This window comes from Humulus lupulus, chromosome 7 (assembly GCF_963169125.1).
Source record: "Humulus lupulus chromosome 7, drHumLupu1.1, whole genome shotgun sequence".
Lineage (NCBI taxonomy): Eukaryota > Viridiplantae > Streptophyta > Magnoliopsida > Rosales > Cannabaceae > Humulus > Humulus lupulus.
Genome location: NC_084799.1, coordinates 201,489,829 through 201,512,166, shown reverse-complemented (window position 1 = coordinate 201,512,166; position 22,338 = coordinate 201,489,829). Strand labels below are relative to the sequence as shown.

At 38.3% G+C, this 22,338-nt stretch overlaps 2 protein-coding genes and 1 pseudogene across 4 annotated transcripts; all 3 read right to left on the bottom strand.

Annotated features, from left to right (window-relative positions):
• Nucleotides 1-1,461: 1,461 nt before the first annotated feature.
• LOC133789124 (uncharacterized) lies at nt 1,462-4,669 on the bottom strand. Of its 3 annotated transcripts, none has more exons than XM_062226854.1 (4): nt 4,415-4,669; nt 3,411-3,585; nt 3,165-3,283; nt 1,462-1,780 (listed from the first exon to the last, which is right to left on the bottom strand). In XM_062226854.1, exons 2-4 carry the CDS (start codon nt 3,502-3,504, stop codon nt 1,667-1,669), a joined length of 327 nt encoding a protein of 108 aa, XP_062082838.1. In that variant the 5' UTR covers nt 3,505-3,585; nt 4,415-4,669; the 3' UTR covers nt 1,462-1,666. The 3 variants fall into 3 exon arrangements, with proteins under 3 accessions (XP_062082838.1, XP_062082837.1, XP_062082839.1); XM_062226853.1 differs by having other exon boundaries at nt 3,411-3,539; XM_062226855.1 differs by having other exon boundaries at nt 3,165-3,277; nt 3,411-3,539.
• Nucleotides 4,670-14,489: 9,820 nt separating this feature from the next.
• On the bottom strand, nt 14,490-15,122 carry LOC133792590 (putative UPF0481 protein At3g02645; annotated as a pseudogene).
• Nucleotides 14,899-15,721, bottom strand: LOC133790136 (uncharacterized). Its single transcript, XM_062227678.1, has one exon. The coding sequence runs from the start codon at nt 15,642-15,644 to the stop codon at nt 15,129-15,131; it is 516 nt and encodes a 171-aa protein (XP_062083662.1). The 5' UTR covers nt 15,645-15,721; the 3' UTR covers nt 14,899-15,128.
• Between the last annotated feature and the right edge of the window lie 6,617 nt (nt 15,722-22,338).

Here is a 22,338-nt window from a genome sequence, read left to right as displayed (position 1 = left end):
CCACCAATCTTGATTATGTAAATAGACCGAGTGCACCTATTTCACCCAAAGGTTCTCCTTGTTCATTGAAATATGCCAAACATGTTTTCCAATTGCTGCATAATTCCAGTAAACAATATTCCTTAAGCCTAGACCTCCCTCAATCTTCCTTTTACAAACCTCTTGCCAAGAAACAAAACCAGGTCCAATATAATCAGCTGAACCATGCCAAAGGTAAGCTCTACAAATTTGATTAATTCTGTCCAGTAAAGCCTTTGGAAGGATCATAATTTGAGCCCAATAGGAATGAATGGCCAATAAAACAGCATTGACTAGTGTAAGTCCACCAGCAATAGAGAGATGTCTCGAACTCCAAATCCTAATTCGCTGAATAATCCTTTCAACCAATACATTACACTCAGCTAAGCTAATTCTTTTTGAGCAAATTGGGACCCCAAGATTGCGAAAAGGCAGATGGCTTTTGGTAAACCCCGAAACTAATAGAATACGGTTCACTTCCTCATCCCTCATTCCATGACAATAAATCGCTGACTTAGTTACATTAGCTTGAAGACCAGAAGAATCAGAACAATCTGCATTGCCTTTGAAACCTGGTGCAGAAGTGACAATTCCTGTGACCTTAAAAGCATGGAGACTTGGTGTAGGGGATGTTGATATTGCTGGTGGAAAGAGTGCCTCTGGAAGTATAGTGAGGCATTCCAAGGATGGAAGCAGTCCTGTGTTGCTGATCCATTATTCAGGTACCTTTTTGTTGTACTTCTCTTTTACTTTTGATTTTGGTTCATTTTAAAGTGACAGTGTAATGTTAAGCGACTGTGAGTCGCAATTGTTTTTTCAAGAGTGGAAGCGAATGCAGCTTTAATTAAATGCCAGTGTGATTCACGTTATAGGAGGAAGTATAGAATCCAAGTGGACTAAGCATGTGATGTTGAGTAGTTTAGTTGTACAAGATAATTAATAAGGTTGTTCAGTTTTTGTTGTACTAAACTTAGTGGCTGAATTAGTTACAGGTTCAGTTGGAGTTAAGTAGGAAGTATATGGGAGGTTGTCGATTACAAGAGTGAGTCAGGCTGATTTTGGTGGTCAGACCATTATTGTCGTGGAGAGTCCTTTTGGTCAAACCTGTGTATTATCTCAATATCAAATTCATCAATAAAGAAGATCAATTCAGCTATGAGTTTCTATGTTTATCTTGCAGTGTTCTATCACCTGTTTAACTGAGCAACCAGAAAGGTTTAAGGTTTTAAAAAGTATAAAAGGAAGCACAACTGAAATTGTAACTGTTATAGACTATGTCTACTTGCCTGGTTAGGAGCTCTCCTTAGAGACATTTCAAGTTTAATAAAGGGCTCATAATAATTCAATTTGTTTATATTTTCAGTCATCAGCAGCGGATCTAATTTTTAGTAATATTAATCATGTCTTTTGGGAATGTTAGCAAAGTCATTGTAGATATTCATGTATAGATAAACATCTTTTATTGTGATATTGAATTACACATTTATGATCGTGAAGGAGAGTAATGCTTCTCTGTTTGTTGTGGAGAACGTGATGAGTTTTCTCTAAGCTCAACAAAAAAAATCCCCAGAGTTTTAAAACCTATATCCCTATCCTCATAATAAGTTTATTGCGTTAAAAAGAAGAATCAGTTCACCTTAAATCTCCATTATTCAACTTCATTCAAATGTGCATATAGGTTTTTCCAACGACACGATGCTTCCTCCGGAGTACGGATACTCCAAATGTGTGGTTTGGCTTTCTCACTAGTTTCCAAAATTTCCTGCATTAATCGAATTCAGCTTGTTACTCTTCCAAAATTTTGATGGCTGTACATATCAATAACACAATATGCCCATTGCTGGTTGTTGAAGAAAGAAAGAATAGGTCTAGTATGTATCTTAACAGTTGGGACCAATTATCCCAAAATAAAATTAAAGGACAAGCAAAGCAAGAATAGAGAAATAAATGAAGACACTAAAGCTATGTATATGAGAATGAGATACATAGTTTTCTCAACAAAATGACTTGGTGAATTTATTGTGGATATGCATCCTAAAAGCTCTATAAACTATTTTTGCCCAATCACACATATTTTAGCTTTTAGAAAGCCAAACTCTTTGCAAGTGGTAACTTTATACCATATTTTGAAAGTAGCGAGTGTGAGTTTATATGAAACTTAAACCATGGATAAGCTTATTATCCATGTCAATTTCTTGTTTTCAGCATTCTTTTAAGCTTCACCTGCGAACTTGAATCCAAAGTGGTCTTTTCCATATCCTTTTTCCCTTATTTATAAGACATCAATCCAGTGAGACCTTTTTTTTTAAAAAAAAAATAATATTAAAACCATTTCAAAGGAAAGAGTAGAAGAGAAAGGCAAGTTCTGATCTCCTTATAGGATTGCGATTATTTATCTATTTATTTCATATTTTGTATCTTAATTGACATCACGTAGTAGCTGAGTGAGAAAGTAGAGGGAGAGAAAGATGGATGCTAGGGAGTGAAGAAAAGAAAGAAAAGAGATTGGAGATATTCTTTCCTAGTTTTTCTCTCTTCCTCTCTCTTGCACTTGACATATTCTTTTCCCCATTTTTTTTTTACGGTTCAACACCCCCCACACTTGTGTTTGTCAAAATCTTTGCTTTGTTATTAGGAATGCACCCAAGGTCCAAATCAATCTCTTGGACTCTTCTTAAAAGAAAATCTCACACAACTCAGCTTTCTTAGACTCTTAAATTCTCTTTGTAAGGCTCACTCAGATTCTGCCCACTAGTTTTCCTATTTTACAAGCATGTCAAACAAATATAGGCACTTTGAAATGTCCACTTTAGAGCTTAAAAGTGATACCAAATGTTAAAATGTCCATTTGAAACTACCCTTAAAGACCAAACTACAGGTGAAAAGAGCTTAATTCTTTGATTATTAGCCTATGGGACAACTTTGTTATGTAACATTGCGTTATGAGACAGATGTTTTATTACTTCACATTCATCTCAGCATCTAATCTTCAAACTTTATTAAGTCAATTATCATTCTTGCTCAAGGTTTAATTCATTTCCAAGTAGCGGAAAATTCTCAACAACGTGAATATTGTGCCAATGTTCAAAGAACATAATCATAACAACCAATCACATGAAAATTAGTTTGGAGTAAAAGTAACAAACCTGAACCTGAGCAGACCCTTTCGTCTTCGACGTTAAACAATTGACAACAGCACTCCACTTCTGGGAACAGTTTTTAAGTGTCCCAAGCCTATAGTACTGTTGCATTTGGTTGACTGGAGCTGGCAACAGAACAAGGAAAATGCCCCATTTTATGAAATAAATATAAAAAATTAAGGAATGAAGAGAAGATGTTTGAGAAAATGGGATTGGGTACTAGACTATGTAAGAGGGAAAGAAAAGACTTACAGCAGCAAAACCAGAGAGCCTCAAAGTGGGGAGAACAGGACAATTTACTTGGAGTTGGACCCTCTTCAGTCTCTTGACTCTCTTCCACAGACATCTTCTCTTGCCCCACTGTCCCTTTGGATTTATTTCCTGAACCAAATGCAGCATCATATTGATGAAAAAGCAATCTCCAGCTCTGGGAGTTGATTTAACAACAGAAATGATAAAATATGAGCAGGGCCAGATGAAATGAACAAAATAAAAATAAAATAAAGGCTGGTTTGCAAAGTGAAAAGAAATGTCATGTTATGAACTTTGAGTACCCTACAATAGCTATAATTAACACGTACAACATGATACCAAAAAAAACTTGAAATTATATTAAACACCAAATGATTTCTGAAACCAACATGTAGAACTATCATATTGATGCAGTATCTTTTGTATTATCGTTTTTGTTACTTCTCTGATACTACATCACACATATTAAGTGAGCACTAAAATTTGTTTTCTCAAAAGGGTATGAATATTTTAATCAAGACATGAAGTGGAAACATAATGATAACATTTCCATACCAAATCAACAAAATTTGGCTCACAACAGAAAGAGAAGTATCAATGTGAATAGATGATCCAAAAAACACAAAAAATAATTTGGTAAATTGGGAGATATAGAAGAGAATGTGATGAAGCAATACACAAAAGGGAAGAAGATAAAGATCACATTTGATAAAAGGAAGAAAAGTGTACTTGAAGATAAATTGCTATATGGGATTGTTTCAAGAACAGGTGATTCTTTCTTAACAATATGTAATTAAGTCTCTCTCAAACACATCACAGTCAATTCAGCAACTCCTCTGTCTCCTTTCACCATTCCCTTTCAGTGTCCTTGTTATAAATAGATTATGAGACAATATAACTATATACATTTATGTATAATCAAAGCCAATCTCAAGCTATAAAACGAAATCAAGGCATGACTATCACAATCACAGACTGAATTTTCATCGAAAAAGAATTCTTACCCTGAGAACAAATTGGAGCTTGTTACAAAATGGCTTCTTCTCTCGTTTGTAGACAGCGAAGAAAGTAAGAGGGGGTACGGAATGGAAGATAAGAATCAATCGACTATGAATTTACTTATCAAACTAATACAAAGAATAAAAAAACAATGGTGACGATCGGAGGAGCGGCCGAGAGTAGTGGCAGATCATCGGCGGCTGAGTACGTTTTTAGGGGTTAGGGGCTTTGGTGCAAAATAGTGTAAAAGTAAAGATGGTAGTAAAATAGCCTAACTATCATATCAAATTATATGGATACTCACATTTTAAATAATTTAATATTATAGTATATGTATATTAGTTTTTATTTGAGAAATTTAAATATTTATGCATAAAAGGAGCCATAAATAAAAAATATTCTACCCACTATACAAATATCAATTTGGTCTTATTGTTTCCCTTAGTTCTCAAAACTCTCTTTTTATTCTCTTGGTCTCTCTATATTCTTTCATTCACTCTCTCGCCCCCAAAACACAAATCCCAAAAAATAGCCCTAAAAACCCTCAAATCTACAAGGTAATCAGTCAGAACCTAAACGAATCCATGGGCATTGTCTTCCACGACCACGACCACGGCCGCACATCACTGGGAAGGGAACTCGTCGGAGGGGACGACTAGAGTAGGCGGGTGCGAGAATGACCCATATGCCGATGAAACAACCTCGAAGTAGGCGAAGGTGAGGGATTTAATTGTTTATTCTGCAACATATTGCTGGGCCTGGTTTATTTGTTAATTTTGTTCATAGGATAGATCGAGGCTGGGAAATAAGAAATCTGAGTTTTTTTGACTCACTTCGATAGAAATCAATAGGCCTCAACTGGCCTCGATGACTTGTAGATCGATAGAAATCGACGTGCCTCGATAGAAATTGAAAGAATTGGGAATAGTAGGAGTTTTAGTACCTTGATGACCCTCGACAAGGCTGGACTGGCCTCGACATGTTACCTCAACATGCCTTGATGGTATTCTATAGGCTTAGATAGTAGTAGAATTTGAGTGTGTCTCGATAGACCTCCATAGGGCTCGATGCAACTCGATTGCACCTATATGTAAATGTTACCTCGACATGCCTCGATGGGCCTCTATGTAAACTAGATTAATTTTAAAAAGATTTATTAACTGAATTTAATTATGCCTCAATGGGGCTCGATGAAAATAGATAGGCTTATAAATTGTTGTACCTTGACATGACTCGACAGGCCTCGATGGTTACCAGATTACTTAATATTTTTTTATTATTAACTGTTTTTTTTTTTTGCAAATACCTGACCTTATTGTACCGTTGGAGAAGCACTTTCCAGCCCGTGTTACTTATAGGGGGAATGATCACATGGTAACCCCTATAGAGTAGTTTCAGAGACATGACTTGATTGAGCGAGAAAAAGCATGCCCATTGGGACAATTCTTCAAGGCCGAGGAGTTAATTTTTCTGGGGTTCTATTGCACTAGTTGATGTTGCGTAAGGTTGAAAGCAAGAAACTTGAAGAGGGTCAGTTCTACGTGGGCAACAATATTTGTAAATTCGGTATTGTGGAGTTTGGCTTAGTTACCGGCCTGGATTTTGGCAAGACGCTGTCCACAAATGAATTGAAAGAGCATCTTACCAGTGGTCGGATCATCAATGAATATTTTAATGGTGAGGTGAAGGTTAGTTTCTATCAGTTGGAAGATGCTCTGAAGGATTGTACAAACTTTGAAGATGCATTTAAGCTGGGTTTATGCTACTTGATTGAGGGGGTACTGCATGCATCTGAGAAGACAACCAACATATGGGGAGATTCACTAAAGTTGGTTGAAGATCTTGATTATTTCTTCAAGTATCCGTGGGGAAGCTTTCATTCAAAAAGTTGATTAGAGGAGTTTAGAGAGACATGAAGAAACAATTAAAATTGTACGAGGATAAAAAGAAGGAGAGCTTAGGGAAACAACAAAAGGAGTCCAATGGGATTTTGAGGCCATACTGTATATTTGTTAGAAATTTTGTGAGAAGAGTGGGAACTAGATTTCCAGGATGCCTAGTTGGTCCACGAAGACCGATATCTTCCCTTCTACAACATAGTTGGTTCCATTGTTTGCCAAGACTGGAGTAAGTTCTGCTTTATCCTCTTAAATAATGAAAGTAATTTATTAAGGGTTTACTTTATTTCTGACATATGTTATTTGTTAATGCAGTTGGTTGTATTTTCCATGTTGAAGCCATGTCCCAGTGAGGTAGAATACTACAATAGCCTCCCAGATGTTGATGGTCATTTATTCCTCGAGTTAAGAATAGTTGTAGGCAAGGGTGAGACTGAAGTGGAAGAAGTAGATCTTCAGAAAGTGGCAGAGAAGCTGGCTAAGATTGCAAAATCAGCTTCATTTTTTTATGATGATGTCTCTCGAAGGAGAAAGAGAGAACTACACAAGTCGCTGCACCTTCTTCAATTCAGGTGGTGATGCATTTGTTGGTCAAGGATTTATTGCAACGCCCTGGTTACCCCAGAACAATTACGGTGAACGGTGAACCGAAAATTTGACCCGTTACCCGAGTCCTTTGGTTAAAAACGTGCTCTAAATGTGATTAACAGGTTAAGGTGGAAAAAACCAATAAAAGGAAAGGATATTTTACATTACAAACTGCTCTGCAGAGCTAATCAAACATTTACAAGTTGTTCTCAGTACCAAAATGGTCATTACTGTTTCAAATTTACAATCCCGCCGACCTAAGCGGCAAAATAGGGTAAACCCCCTAGTTCCTCTGAGAACTCCTTGGTCGTGGTGGTCAAGCGGCCGCATATGTACACAACATCACCTAAGCTCTCCACTCAAGGCTGGGTGAGCTTTTCTTTCCCTTTACCTGCACCACATAGCACCCATGAGCCAAGGCCCAACAAGAAAACACAATATAACATGAAATAATATCAACAATGATCATAATAATCATTCAGGACTATCAGTCCAAAACAGATAGGTGACAAGTCACTGAAATGGGTACAACCCCCTCTATCCATGTGACGATAGGGTCACCAGGGCTTAACAAATAATGAACCTTCCACAGCTTAAACATGATAGGTGCATGGTGATTAGTCACCAACATAACCTTCCTCATGACCATAGAGTCATAACCCTGGAACATCGTTCCCTAGCCATATGACAAGCAGTCACCGGGGCCCTGTGCCCTGGCTCTGAGTAACTAGTCATAGACTAGCCAAGCGCTTATAAGTTTCATCGACCTTAGGGCCAGTCCAGCATTAATGCCATAGAGCCATTCAATGCCGATATCGATTAGATCTAATCTTCATTTGGCCCTGCGTTCATGACGCTATGCTATCTTTGACTCTTAGGTCAGTAACCCTGACTAATCAGTGTTAGGAAAATATAAATTGCCTCAATGGAAATGGTAAGAAAATGTTACAACTCTATGCAAAATATTACAATAGACAAGGTTGATTAAATAAAGTGTTACAGCTCTATAACTGAAAATACAAATAAAACAAAGGAAATGAAGAAGATGATGAAGAAGAAGAGAATAGTAGAATACAACTCTAAGCAAAAGGTTACAAATAAAGTAAAGTGTTTGAAACAAAGGAAAAGAAAAGATTACAACTCTTGAACAAGAAATACAAGTAAAAAGAACAAGAGAATAAGAAGAAAACAATACAATAGAAAGAAGAACTGAAATACAAGAAACTCTCACTTTCACAACCTAAGTGAAGAGGGTTGGGGATCACCAACTTGAATAAGGTTTAAAACATTTGTCCAAAAGCTTATTTCCCCCTAATTCAAGCACTAAGGGATCTCTCTCAGATATTGGAAAAGCTTTATGGAATTATCAAGCCTCAAGGTGTTTCTAGCCAAGTGCTCTTATGGATAGAAATGTTGTGTCTTACAAGTGAGCTATAGGCTCCTATTTATAGAGTTTAGAGACACCATTTGAATTTCAAATTCCACCAACCCCCATGGCTGTTACCAATATTTAATTGAATTAATATGGAATTTAAAAAGAGATTTGGGAGTTATTTGGGTTTTTTGAGCCATTCAACAAAGATTGAAAAACTGAAAAATTTGGTCAGTTTTGGCCTATGGCCGCGGCCAGAGACATTAGTGGCCGCGGCCACTGGTCTCTGACCCACAGGCCGCGACCACTAAATGTTGGTGGCCGCGGCCACTGACCAAATTCAGCACAAAAAATGTGCTGTTTTTCCAAACGGTTCCAAACCCTCCCAAATAATTTTGTAACCCCCAAAACACATTATTGGGGTTAAAATCATATCTCTAACAGCCATATCACATATGGCTTTATGAAATTCATCTCAATATTGTGTAACAACAATTTACACAATAAATGGTAATATTTGGAAATTACAAATTTGTAACACCAAATATGTTACATTATTTGGATATATCTCATATATCTAAATATTGTAACTCTCTATTATATGTTACAATATGTGACACACTTTGTCACATTTATTTAATCTAAAACATTATATTATAATATAATATAATTTTACATTATATTATAAAATAATATAACAATCAGTACATATACAATTATACAACACTCACTAGCATATAATATGCAATCCATGTCCACATTTATCAACCAACATGCCTCAATAATAATCACGCATGTCATATACATATAGAGGGTGTAGTTGTATTCATACACTGTTTTCTTACCTCAGATTCGAGCTAGAATGATAAAAAGAACGACCCTTGAGAGCGATCAACCTTTGGTCCTTTAGCGGTCACCTAATCATAACCAAACACGGGACATCATTAATAATAATGATCAACATAGGTTTCCACACTACTATCTAGCCTCCGGGAGATCAATCCAAACTAATCCAAGTAGTAGGAACACTCCCGAGGCCTATAGCTAAGTTCCCGGGGTCAAAACGAGCAAACGGGGTGAAAACAAGGCAAGGGCTGCGGCCCTGGTACCTTGGGCCACGGCCCCCAGAAATTCCAGAGGCAAGCGCCGCGGCGCCCAACACCAAGGGCTGCGACGCCCAGCGAAAACAGAACCACCTTCTTCCTCCTCGAGCTAGGGCCGCGACGCCCAACCCAGAACCATTCCCAAACATGTTTTTAACACTCCAAAGCCTCCAAAAACATGCCTAAACATTCCCCAATCATCAAAACAAAGTTCCCAAGCTTCCCAATACTCCAAAACCCTCAAAACCCAAGGTTCAAACGAACCGAAAACTCAACGATTCACAAAATCAATTCAAAGCTTAGAATCTCGGAAAAACTCAAAACTTAAACTTCGATTACCTTTGTTGGGTTGTTTTCCGTCAAATCCTTCGGTTAAGAAGCTTCTAATCTTTCCTAGGATCGCTATGCCTCGATCCTCGCTTGATTCCGACTCCTAGAACTCGAGATTTCTTCAAAAATACTGAAACTGTAAAACGGACTGTCGAAAGGGAGAACGAGAGGTTTTCTAATCGTACGTTCTATCTGACAGCTACTTCAAGCTTAAGTAACCTCAAATAAAACCTAATGCTCGGGGTCCCAAAAATACCCCCGGGGACATTATAGTCAAAACCTCCGAAATTTCACCCTGATCTCAAATATTCCTAATTTATCATCAAATAAACATTCCTATTACCCAAAAATTGACCCCGTTATGACAAAACTGCTAATCCACTCTATATGACCGTCTCATGCCGAATAGCTTGAATATATCTCCATAATAATATAATCTCATTCACAAATCAAGTTATGCACCCAAATACACATATTCACCCTCACTGGGCCAAATTAACAAAATAGCATAATTATTCAAATGTGGACCCGCATGCACGCATATAACATCATATCATAATATAATTCACATATACATGCATATTATCAATTAATGGTATAATTAAACAAGTATGGCCCTCCCGGCCTACTATTCTCGCCATTAAACCATATCGGAGAATTCGGGGCATTACATTTATAAATTTTAAAAATGGAAAAAGTAAGACTTTATACTCATGTTGGAGGTCTATCTAATGTTCAAAATAAAACTAGGAAAATGTGTGAAACATTAATGAACGAAAAACAATATATTTAAACATTTTTTGAAAAGCAATCAAAGCAAGCTCGTAGTGAGTATCGAAGTAGTTTGTAAGCAATAGTTGATTGTATTCGTTTGCTATTGCAACAAGAGTGTAATGCCCCGGATTCCCTATTATGGTTAATGGCTAGTTTAGTAGGCCGGGAGGGCCATAACTGTTTAATTATGCCATTAAATGTGTTTATGCATGTTTATGAGAATTATATTATGATATGATGTTAAATACATGCATGCGAGTCCACATTTGTTTACAGGGGTATTTTGGTAATTTGGCCCGTTGAGGGTATAATTGTATATCTGTATGTGCGATAATGATATATTGTGAGACCACATTATAATGTGGATTGGTTCGAGTATTTCGACATAAGACGATCTTTAAACATGATTTATCGGTTTGGTCATAACAGGTCTGAGCTCGGGGCTCAGGGTGAGTCTCGGGGTGATATTAAAGGTTATAGCGTTACCGGGGATTTTAGGGTAACGGGTTATGAAATATTGGTGTTTTGAGGATATTGAGATTAACGGGAATTGGGAAGCGTTAATTATAATTAACGGGTTTAGCGGAATGTACCAATTTTTCCCTTGGGGTGGCTTTGGAGACTTAAGATGACATGAGGGGCATTTTGGTCTTTTTAAGGAGGATATATATATATATATAAGGTTTAGTGGCTGAAGGCTGTGGAATTAAAACAGAGAAAAACAGGGGTTAGATTCTTCTCTTCCCGTACCTTCCCATAGCTTCATCTTCTTCATTGCTTCTTTGAGAGTTTTGTGTTCTTGGTGATAATTCAAGCTAGAGGAACTCAAGGCTGGGTTGGAGCACTTGTGTTAGCCTATGTGGGAGGTTTAAGCTAGTCTCAAGGTGAGTTTTGGCCATTAATTTCAGTTAGTACTCTGTTTTCGTTCTGGTTTTTAACTCATGGATTTTGATGTGGGGAGTGAGGATTAAAGGGAGTTTTTGGTGTTAGATGATTGGGTTTTGGTGAGGAGGTGTTATAGGTAAGGTTTGGGGGTTCAATTGCATGTTTGGAGAAGGTTTGAGGGACTGGTTTGAGAGGAAAAACGCACAGGGAGAAAACTGGTTCGTGTGGCCGACTTAGCCATTCTGGGCTGAGCGCCGCGGCGCAGCAGGGGAGCGCCGCGGCCCTTGGCGTTTGGCAGGCAGGGAGCCTCTCTGTCTGGAGGCGCGCCGCGGCGCAGAAGCAGGGAGGGTCGCGGCCCTTAGAGCCCATTTTGCTAAAATGAGGTTTTTAGCTTAGGGATTCAAATCATAGGCCTCGGGGTTGGACCTAGTACCCGGTTGGGTAGTTTTTGAGGTCTCGGGGGCTGGGATTTGGTTTGGGAACCCTCAGTTATCATTTTTATTGATGAATCCTATATTTTGGTTATGACCAGGTGACCGTCGAGGAATTTAAAGGTTGATCGTTCTCAGGGGTCGTTCATATTATAATACTCACTCGAACCAGAGGTAAGAAAACAGTGTATGAATACAGTTGCACCCTGTATAGAAATATGGCGTGCGTGGTTTGATATTTGAGGCATGCTGGTTGATATATGTGGACATGGATTGCATATTAAATGCTATTGAACGCTGATTATCTGCTTAAGACACTGACTAGTCAGGGACCGACTCTAAAGTCGAGATTCATGCATTGAATGGCTCTATGGCATTAATGCTAGACCGACCCTAGGGTCGAAGAACTTATAAGCGCTTGCCTGGTCTACGACCATATGATTATAGCCAAGGTATATGACCCCGGTGACCGTTTGTCACAAGGCTAAGGGACGTTGTCCATAGTTTCGACTCTAGAGTCGTGAGGAAGGTTATGTTGGTGACTAATCACCTTGCACCTGTCCTAAACAAACTTATAAATGAAACACTTATCGATTAAGCCCTGGTGACCCTATCGTCACATGGCTAGAGGGAGCGATGCTCATTATTGTGACTTTTGGCTATTGTCACCTATTTGTTGGACTGATAGTCCTGAAGGAATAACTATGATTATTGTTGATATTATATCATGCTATATTGTGTTTTCTTGCTGGGCCTCGGCTCATGGGTGCTATGTGGTGTAGGTAAAGGAAAGGAAAAGCTTTGCCAGCCTTGAGTGGAGAGCTTGGGCGATGTAATGTACATACAGGGCTGCTTGACTGCTACAGTCAAGGAGTTCTCAGAGGGACTAGGGGTTTACCCTATTTTTGTCGCTTAGGCCGGCGGGGATTGTAAATTTGGAACTGTAGCAACTCTTTTGTAACTTGAACTACTTGTAAATATTTTAAAAGGCTCATGAGCAGTTTATTTACTTAATGAAATGTACCCTTTCCTTTTTACTGGTTTTACACCTTAACCTGTTAACGACACTTAGATCACGTTTTTAGCCAAAGGACTCGGGTAGCGGGTCAAATTTCCGGTTCACCATTCTCCGTAACTGTTCTGGGGTAGCCAGGGCATTACAAAGAGCTTGCTTTTTTGTGGTGATGATGAATCAAAAGTCTCGAGTAATCAAGGTAACTTTCTTAAGATTTTAAAATTTCTTACTGATCATTATGATGACATCAAAGCAGTTACATTGACAAATGCTCCTGAGAATTTAAAATTAATATCACTTGACATTTAGAAAGATATTGTGAGGGCTGTAGCTTTTCTCTATAGTGAAAACAATGAACTTAGGTTCGAAATTATGGTTGACCCACTATAAATTTTTTGTGTTCTTGAATTATTTTTTCACAAATTTTACTTTGATCATATTTTCTAGCACAAACTTTTCTTAGAAGTCTTCTCCTAGAAGTTTGTGCGTATCTAATTGACAAATTCACACATCTACACCTATGATACCCACCTAGTATATATATGTATATCTCTTTTATATAATTAGTGTGTAGATAACATAAATTTTTTGTTTTTATTTATTTTTTATTTTTTTCTGTTAACTTTAATGAAAGATTCTTATATTTAACGGTAGATTGTAAGCATGACTTAAGCTTAAATAAAATTAAATAAATAAATAATTAAACAAATTAAAATAAGCTATTTTGAGATATTTTACAATAATAATTATTTAAAATAATAAAATCATATATTTTATAACTTAAATAAAATTTAATTAAACTTAAACTTAATATTATATTAAACATATAATATATAATCTTTTGTTGTTACTGCCAAATTAAAAAATTAGAACAAATATAAACTTAAACAAAAAAAAATTAATTGAAAAATGATATTTTTAAGATATTGTACGATAATTTAAATAATTAAATCATATTTATTTTAAAACAATAAAGGCATACATCATTTTTTTTATCTTATAAATTTGTGTGATAGTTTGTTTTTTATTAAGTGATTGAAGCTCTTTTTCTTTATCAAATTCACCAAATGACATTAAAAACTAAAAATAGTTGATGCATGTATATTATTGTCTACACAATGACTTTTTATATTCTTATTTTATTTCTTTTTAAATATTATTGTATTTTATATATATGTCATGTAGCCATGGAAATATATATCTATATCAACGTTGTGTTTATCTGTCATATATGTAGAGATTATTGATATAAATATTTATATATATTATAGAATTATAATTCATTCTATTATATATATATTTAAAAAAAATACTGAACTAGTTTTTATTAAAATCACAGATAATATTTACAACTTTGAAACTAAGCAAACGTACCTTGCACGTTGTTACTACCTAATGTATATATATAAACTTAAAAGAAAAACTAACTCTACATTGGGTAATGATTAGAATATTTGATTATCTTTTTGCATAAAATTTTATAATTGAGATTTTTTTTACCCCTGCTGAAGAATAAAAAGTAAAATTGAGGGCCAACAAGAGAATTTCCCATCCTTCGGAAATTATATTACATCATAAGTAAATACATGCCCCCTCCCCTCATTTTTCATTGTCAAGGACAAGAAAAGCAAATGAATCCAACGGTTAATATTACCATCCAACCAAACTAGTCAACTTCACTAAACTAGTGCTCAGGCAAAAAAAAAATCTTAATGGTTGAAGAGACTGAAAACAAGAGGATACAAAGGCCAAGCACAGTGGAACTTCCTGTCCAAAGATCATTAAAGTACACCCTTTTTAGGGTTGCCCTTAAAACGTTAAACTTAGTCTCATAGAACTTGTTAAGCTGCTTGCATTTAATAGCGTAAACAAAATTTGATTAAGTGATTTTATAGGAGAGCCTGTTAACCAAGCCAGCCACCTCCGTGTTGCTGCCAAGCATGCTCTTAATGATCCTCTTCTCAACCAGAAACTCAATGTCCTCAACAGTGTCAACTAGTTGACTCATTAGAGCAACGTAGTTGCAGATGTAAGCCTTGTCCAGATAGAGACACTGCTCCAATGCGATGACATTTCCCATAAGGGTTTCTGTGTTGCCTTGTATCTCGAATGGAGGAAGCTCAACTTTCAGAGTATTCAAAAATGGTATGATGTTAAACAAGGGGCGCCTCTCTATAATGTTAAACTCGACCAAGCTTGCTTGTTTGTTTGCCGAGGGAACAAACTTAACACCGGCTTTGTTCAGCTTTGTTGCGCTGTAGAGGTACTTCTCATGTTTGAAGCGACTACCAAGCTTTCGCCCTTCACTGAAATCCCTTGAAAGCTAAAAATGTCTGAACAAATCAGTAAAATGCTTAATTTCTTTCCTATCAAATTCTTTCCCCGCACCAATCCCAGGACAGAGATTTGCGAAGAAATTATAGGTAATCTTCAACAATGTATGATCATCATTGTCAGTACTATTCCTACTAGTACTACTATTGATATCTTCATTAGGATTCTTCGGACCTCTGACACAATGACAAAATTTAAATGATAAAATCCCTTTAATGAAATGAATACAAGAATTGATACTACCACCTTCTTCTGAGTCGGGATAAGGAATCGTCTGGACTTGAGAGCTTCCAAGTAAATTCTCAATCTCATGTCGAGGCTCGGCGAAGGCATATAACTTCTCTAGAAAAGAGAAAGGAAGCTGATTCTCAAAAAGAACCAAGTCCAGCTTTATACCATTCCTCATCCATGTAGTTCTCAATATGTAGTCATCTTGATCATGATATTTCTTCTCAGCAAACAGGCACAACAACTCGAGTATGAAGCAAGAGTCTCTAAGAATCATTTGATCAAACACTTGGAGAGGGATCTACTCAATGGTACCTGCATAAGCAGCCAAAATTTCTTTCGAGTGCTCACTAACGAAGTGTAACGCCCTGGATAGCCAAGACCGCTACACCGTGTACTTACAAAGGTGCAAGACTTGCTAATCAAGTCAATAATTTGAAAACGTGTCATTAAACATGTATGAGCTAGGGTTAAAAAGGTTTTGGTTTCAAAAGAATCATTTTATATAATTAAGCTGTTATATACACAGGATCCCAAAAGAAATAGAGTTAAAAGTTGATTTACAGACTTCCAAAAGTACATAAGCAAAGGTAAGCCATACTAAGGCAAAATAGACAATCTCTGGGTCTCGCGTCCCTGCCTAAACCTCAACCGTGGCGGTTGAGCAGCTGGCCATGTACATTCCGCTCGCAGAGCTCTCCAATCAAGGCTGATCAAGCTTGCCCTTGCCTTTACCTGCACCACGTAGCACCCGTGAGCCAAGGCTCAGCAAGAAAACATATGCAACACAAACAATGATAACAAATAATAAATTCATTAAGCATGAGCTCTTATCAAGAAATCCACATAATATCATTCAGCATATATTCAGAGTCATGGAAGTAATCAAACACTTATAACATCTATATCACATAATAATCAGGGCCGACAACTTAGGCCGCACCCTCTGTTTATCCCACTGACTCCGGCCAGCTTAAACTGAGCTCAGTGCATATTAAGTTGTCCTCGGCTACTAGTGGCCGAGCCGCGCCTTGTGCGCTAGTGTAACCCTTTGGCACCCTTAGGCCGTTGGTTCACTAAATAGCTTGCATGGCATAATACCATCTTTTCAAGCATTCACAATAGGCAACCCTTAGTCCCGTCACCTATATTCAACCGGGTGCAGTTTTCTTACCTTTAGTCTTTACGGTTATTGTTTATGAGCAACACTCCTCAAGCACGATCCTTTCCCGAGCCTAAGCTTTTATCACCTAGTCACAACCAATGTACAAGGTTCCATTAATATTCAAATTAGGGTTTCCGGTTACAAAACTAGCTTCCGGGAATCCAAATCCTACCAAGCACGGTGGTGAGATTGATCCCAAGCATTCAAGACCACATTCCCATGCCTAAAATCCCCAAAAGTTCAAGTGCATAACTAAGGGCTGCAGCCCTTGAAGCTTAGCCACGGCCCTAGCCTCAAAACAGAACCAAGGACCACCCTGGGCAAAGACACGTGCCGCGGCCCTTGCAATGGGCGCCGCGGCGCTCACCCTTGGCCGAGCCTCCTTGGCTCATCTTCATCCTAGGGCCGCAGCGCTCTAGAACAGAGCCGCGACCCTTCCTTTCGAACCCAGAATTCCCACCATTTCTAGGCTTGGAACCTTAGCCAAAACCACCCTTAAGCTCCCTACTTCAACACCCAACAATCCCAACATTTTTAGCATGACTTAAACAACATAATTCCACAGAAAACCCAACCTATCTTACACTAGAATTCACTTTTCAATTTCTGAAACTCCAGAGCTATAAACACTCAAACCAGCCATTCAAACCCAAATTAAAACTTCTAAATCATGAATTGGGACTTACCTCTTCTGCTGGACCACTTCACCAAGCCAAAACCAAGCTAATTCCCAAGCTTTCCTCCTTAATTCTGTCTTTAAACATCAAAACCATATTTACCTCAAAACCCAACCAAAACCCATAATTTCTAACCACAGAAAAGGAAATTAAGTGCTTACCTTAGCCCTGATTTAGTTCTTGAGCTAAGCCTCTAAATCACCCCTTCAATCCTCCAAGCTCCAACTGAATTCCAGCAAATTCTCTTAAAGTTTCTGTGTTTCTTCCCCTTATGTTCCTTGAGAGAGAACAGAGAGGTAAGGCTGAAAAATAAAGTCAGTTTATTTCTTTCTAAGGGTTTCCTTAGGTTTGTCTTATTCGCTAAGTTAATCCCAAGGCTCAGGGTGCCGGAAACGTCCCCGAGGGCAAAACGGTAAAATTCTCCAACATTCCCGCCTAGACTTCCTAACCTCAAATATATCTCCACATATTTATTTTCATAACCCGATAGTCTAAATAGCTACCCAATACCTGAAATACCCTCGACTTATCCAAAGTCAACCGCTAAGCCCTGTTGTGACTTTTTCCCCGCTAACTAGCTCTAGGATCGCCTTGAGTCGTGCTCTGCAGTTCTACCCACATAATAATGTGGTTCTCACAATTACCAAATACACATATCACATTAAAGCCAATATAATCACACAAGCATTATTAACCATATAATCATGCATTTAAATCAATATATTCATGCAATCCACATTTAACCCAGTAATGCCCTCCCGGCACACTAATCAAAGCTCTTAAGCCTCATTAGCAAATTTGGGGTCATTACACAAAGTTTCCCAGATCTTCTTCGGTCTTGTCAGTTCGTTTACAAAAGTCGTCAAGGTATTTCTCCTTGTGGGGTTCCATTCCTTTAAGCTCACTTCTGCCGTGGTGAAATGGGCCAATTGAAACTATATGAGGAGTAAAATTTGTTTCGTTTTCCTTGCGGAGCTTTCTCGGAACTCTATAGATCATACACTTTGACCACTGTTTAAGGTCTTCTGGAATCTCAATGATCACAGAATCATTCTTCTCCTCCATCTATTACTTTAGCTCGAACAATGCCTAGCGCCAAGGCGGATCAAGGCACCTGCTTGTCCCTTTGAGTTCATAAGAGTCGCGGCGCCCCAAGAACATAGCCGCGACGCGACATGATGAACTCGAAAAACCAGCGATTTTTAGAATCGCCATTCCTCCAAAAATCATCCCAAAACATGGTTTTCACCTGTTTCGACCATAATAAATGTAACGCCCCAACTTCAGGGACTGTTACGGTGCACATTGCAAACAGTGTTAAACTCGCTAATCGAGTCATTTGGCCATAAATGTGTAACTAAGTATGATTAGCGGTTTAGGGATTAAAAATTTCGGTTAAGATATAACGTCTCACTAGAACGTTTATTGTATACATTGGGATCCCAAAAATATAATTTAAAGGTCTATTACAAGAAAATATTTACAACCAGCCGATCTAAGCGGAAAACAGGGTTCAGCCCTGGTTCCTTTCCTTCAAACCTCGGCCGTGGCGGTCGAGCAGCTGCATATGTACACATCGTCACCTAAGCTCTCCAACTCAAGGATGGTCCAGCTTTCTTTTGCCTTTACCTGCACCACATAGCACCCGTGAGCCGAAGCCCAGCAAGAAAACTCATATGCTCATAAACAGTCATATCATGATATCAAATCATATCTGGCATGCTTAGCAAACATAACTTTATTCAAGCATGCAAATGAGTTCAAACAATGCTGGGGTATCCAGGATAAGAAATCCTGCCCTTCTGATTGGATGACTATCAAGTCAATCCTAATCAGATGAGTGTTTCAACACTTGAGATTCTAGAAAACCATACTGGGTGACTGACAAGCAAGTCACTAATTTAAACAAAAGATTGGCTACTAGGTAAGCCACTAGCCTTAAGCAGACAAGAGACTGATAGGTAAGTCTCTAACTTTAAACAGAAGAGTGGCTGCTAGGTAAGCCACTAGCCTTAACGATGAGTGACTGATAGGTAAGTCGCACAAGCGCTTATAATATTCATAGAACTTGGGGTAGGTCCGGCATTAATGCTCTTTGAGTCATTCAATGCAGATATCGATTAGATCTAATCTTTATTAGTTTGTGTTGAACATGCTAAGGCCGTCCTGATTTATGAGTCAGCATCGTGTGACCAATGCCAGTACCACTGCCGAACCTGACTAATGAGTCACAGCTTCTGTAACGCCCTGGATAGCCAAGACCGCTACACTGTGTGTTTATAAAGGTGCAAGGCTTGCTAATCAAGCTGTTAGTTTAAAAACGTGTTATTAGTTTAAGTGTTCTAGGGTTAAAAGACACTTTGGCCTCAAAAGATACATTCTTACAAATTTATAAACAGCAAACAGTAGGGATCCCCAAAACTTCAGTGTTTAAAAGCTGGTTTACAAAATCCAACAGTTAAAAGTAAAAATTAGCCATACTAAGGCAAAATACAAGGTTCTGGTTCTCTCGTCCCTGTAATCTCCTCAACCGTGGTGGTCGAGTGGCTTGACATGTACAATCACCTTGCAGAGCTCTCCAATCAGGGTTGAACGATCTTATCCTTGCCTTTACCTGCACCACGCAGCACCCGTGAGCCAAGGCCTAGCAAGAAAACAACATACACAGCATTTACAATGTTATCAGACAAGTACTCTAGTAAGCATGTAAGTATACACCAAGGTACAAACAACTTCATCCATACTTGGACTAATCAACACTCACTTTAATCATATTCATAGCCGAATATAATAATTAACTAACACAAATACTAGGGCCGACACCTTAGGTCGCACCCTCTATTTAACCCACTAACTCCGGCCTGCTTAAACCGAGCTCAGTGCATAATAAGCTGTCCTCGGATACCAGTGTCCGAGCCGTGCCAATTGCACAAGTTAACCATGGCATGCTTAGGCCGTTGGTTACAATTTACATGGCATAGTACCATTCTTTCGATCATTAGTATTAGGGAGCCCTTAGTCCCGTTCAAATATTCAACCGGGTGTAGTTTTCTTACCTTTAGTCTGTACGGTTATCAGTTACGAGCCACGCCCCTCAAGCACGATCCGTTCTCGAGCCTAAGCCTTTATCACCTAGTCACAATCAAAGTATAGGGTTCCATTAATACTCGAATATAGGTTTCCAATGGCTAAACTAACTCATGGGAATCCAAATTCCACCAAGCACGGTGGTGAAACCAATCCCGAGCAAGCTAGACCACATCCCCATGCCTAAAACCCTCAAAAGTTCATGTGTGCACCCAAGGGCTGCGGCCCTTGAAGCTTAGCTGCGACCCTTCCCCAAAACAGAGCCAACACCACACCTGAGGGGGACACGCGCCGCGACCCTTGCTTTGGGCGCTGCGGCGCTTGCCTTTGGCCGAGCCTCCTTGGCTCCTTTGCATGTTAGGGCCGCAGCGCTCTAGAACAGAGTCGCGACCCTTCCATTCGAACCCAGAATTTACACCATTTCTAAGCTTGAAACCTCACCTTAAACCATCCCAAAACTCCCCAACTCATAACCAATTAATCCCAACTCTTTTAGCATAACTTAAACAACATAATTCCACAGAAAACATAGCCTAACATGTACTAATCTTCTCTTTTCAATTTCTGAAACTCAAGACCTATAAACACTCAAACCAGTCATTTAAATCCAATTAAAACCCTCTAAACCATGAGTTGAAACTTACCTCTTTTGTTGAACCACTTCACCAAGCCAAAGCCAAGCTAAGACCCCAAGTTTCCTCCTCAATTCTGCCTTAAAACATCAAAACCATGTTTGCCTTAAAACTTAACCAAAACCCAGCTAGAACTCAGAATTCAACCACAGTAAAGAAAGTTAGATGCTTACCTTAATCCCTATTTTAGTTCTTGATTTACCCCTGAGCTAAGCCTCTAGATTAATCCCTCAATCCTCCAAGCTTCAGCTGGTTTTCCCTTAGAATTTTCTGTATTTTTCCTTCCCTTTGTTTTCCTTGAGAGTGAAAGTGAGAGTAACCAGAATGTCGGTCTAATTTTCTAAAAGCTTCCTGAGTTATCTTATTCATTAAGTTAATCTCGAGGCTCGGGGTGCCGGAACCGTCCCCGAGGCCAAAACAGTAAAATCCCCCAATGTTCCCGCCTAGACATCCTAACCTCAAATATATATCCATATATTTATTTTCGTAACCCGATAGTCCAAATCACCTCCCGATACCTAAAATACCCCTGACTTGTCCAAAGTCATATCTTAAGCCCCGTTGTGACTTTTCCCCGCTATCTGACCCTAGGATCGTCTTGATTCGTGCCCTGCAAACCTACCACATTATAATGTGGTTCTCACATTTATCACATACATATATATATATACATATCACATTATCACATAATATCACCAATTATCATATAAGCATTACTAAACATATAATTACTCATTTAAATCACAATTATTCCATTAATGCCCTCCTGGTACACTAATTAAGGCCCCTAAGCCTTATTAGCGATTTTGGGTCATTACAGCTTCACAATTGATATTAACACCTTTGCCAATTCTGACTAATGAATCATTACCATGCACAAGTAAGCAATACTACCAAACATATGTCATATGTCGAATATTCAAACGTAGGGCATCCAGCATGCTTACTTAACAGTTGCTAGAACAATTATGATCATGCACAAACACAGAGACTCAAGCTCTGATCAATCTCACAATCAATATTCATGGCATGCCCTAATCACATGTTTCTCGTGCATCACATGCATCACACTTAATCATCCAGCATGCCTCAATAATAACCATATGCAAATGAGCAAGATTGCCAAGCATTCAATTTGCTATCAATGTTTACATTTAAACATCCAACATGCATCAAGAATAATCATGCATGTCACATATGGGGTGCAGTTTTCTTACCTCGGGTTCAAGCAAGAATTAATAAAAGAACAACCCTTGAGGACGATCAATCCTTTGATCCTTTAGCGGTCACCTAGTCATAACCAAATATGGAATCCCATCAATAAAATAAATCATAAAAAGGTTTATAATCTAAAGCCACACTCCTGGGATCCATCCCGCACTCTCGGGACCCTCAATTTACCCAAATGAG

Excerpts from the sequence above, each read along its gene's own strand:
- LOC133789124 (XM_062226854.1), bottom strand. The coding sequence starts at position 3,504 with ATGTCTGTGGAAGAGAGTCAAGAGACTGAAGAGGGTCCAACTCCAAGT. Across the intron at positions 3,284-3,410 it reads GGCTCTCTGGTTTTGCTGCT|CTCCAGTCAACCAAATGCAA; the intron begins GTAAGTCTTTTC and ends TTCTGTTGCCAG. Across the intron at positions 1,781-3,164 it reads AAGGGTCTGCTCAGGTTCAG|GAAATTTTGGAAACTAGTGA; the intron begins GTTTGTTACTTT and ends CGATTAATGCAG.
- LOC133790136 (XM_062227678.1), bottom strand. The coding sequence starts at position 15,644 with ATGATTCTTAGAGACTCTTGCTTCATACTCGAGTTGTTGTGCCTGTTT.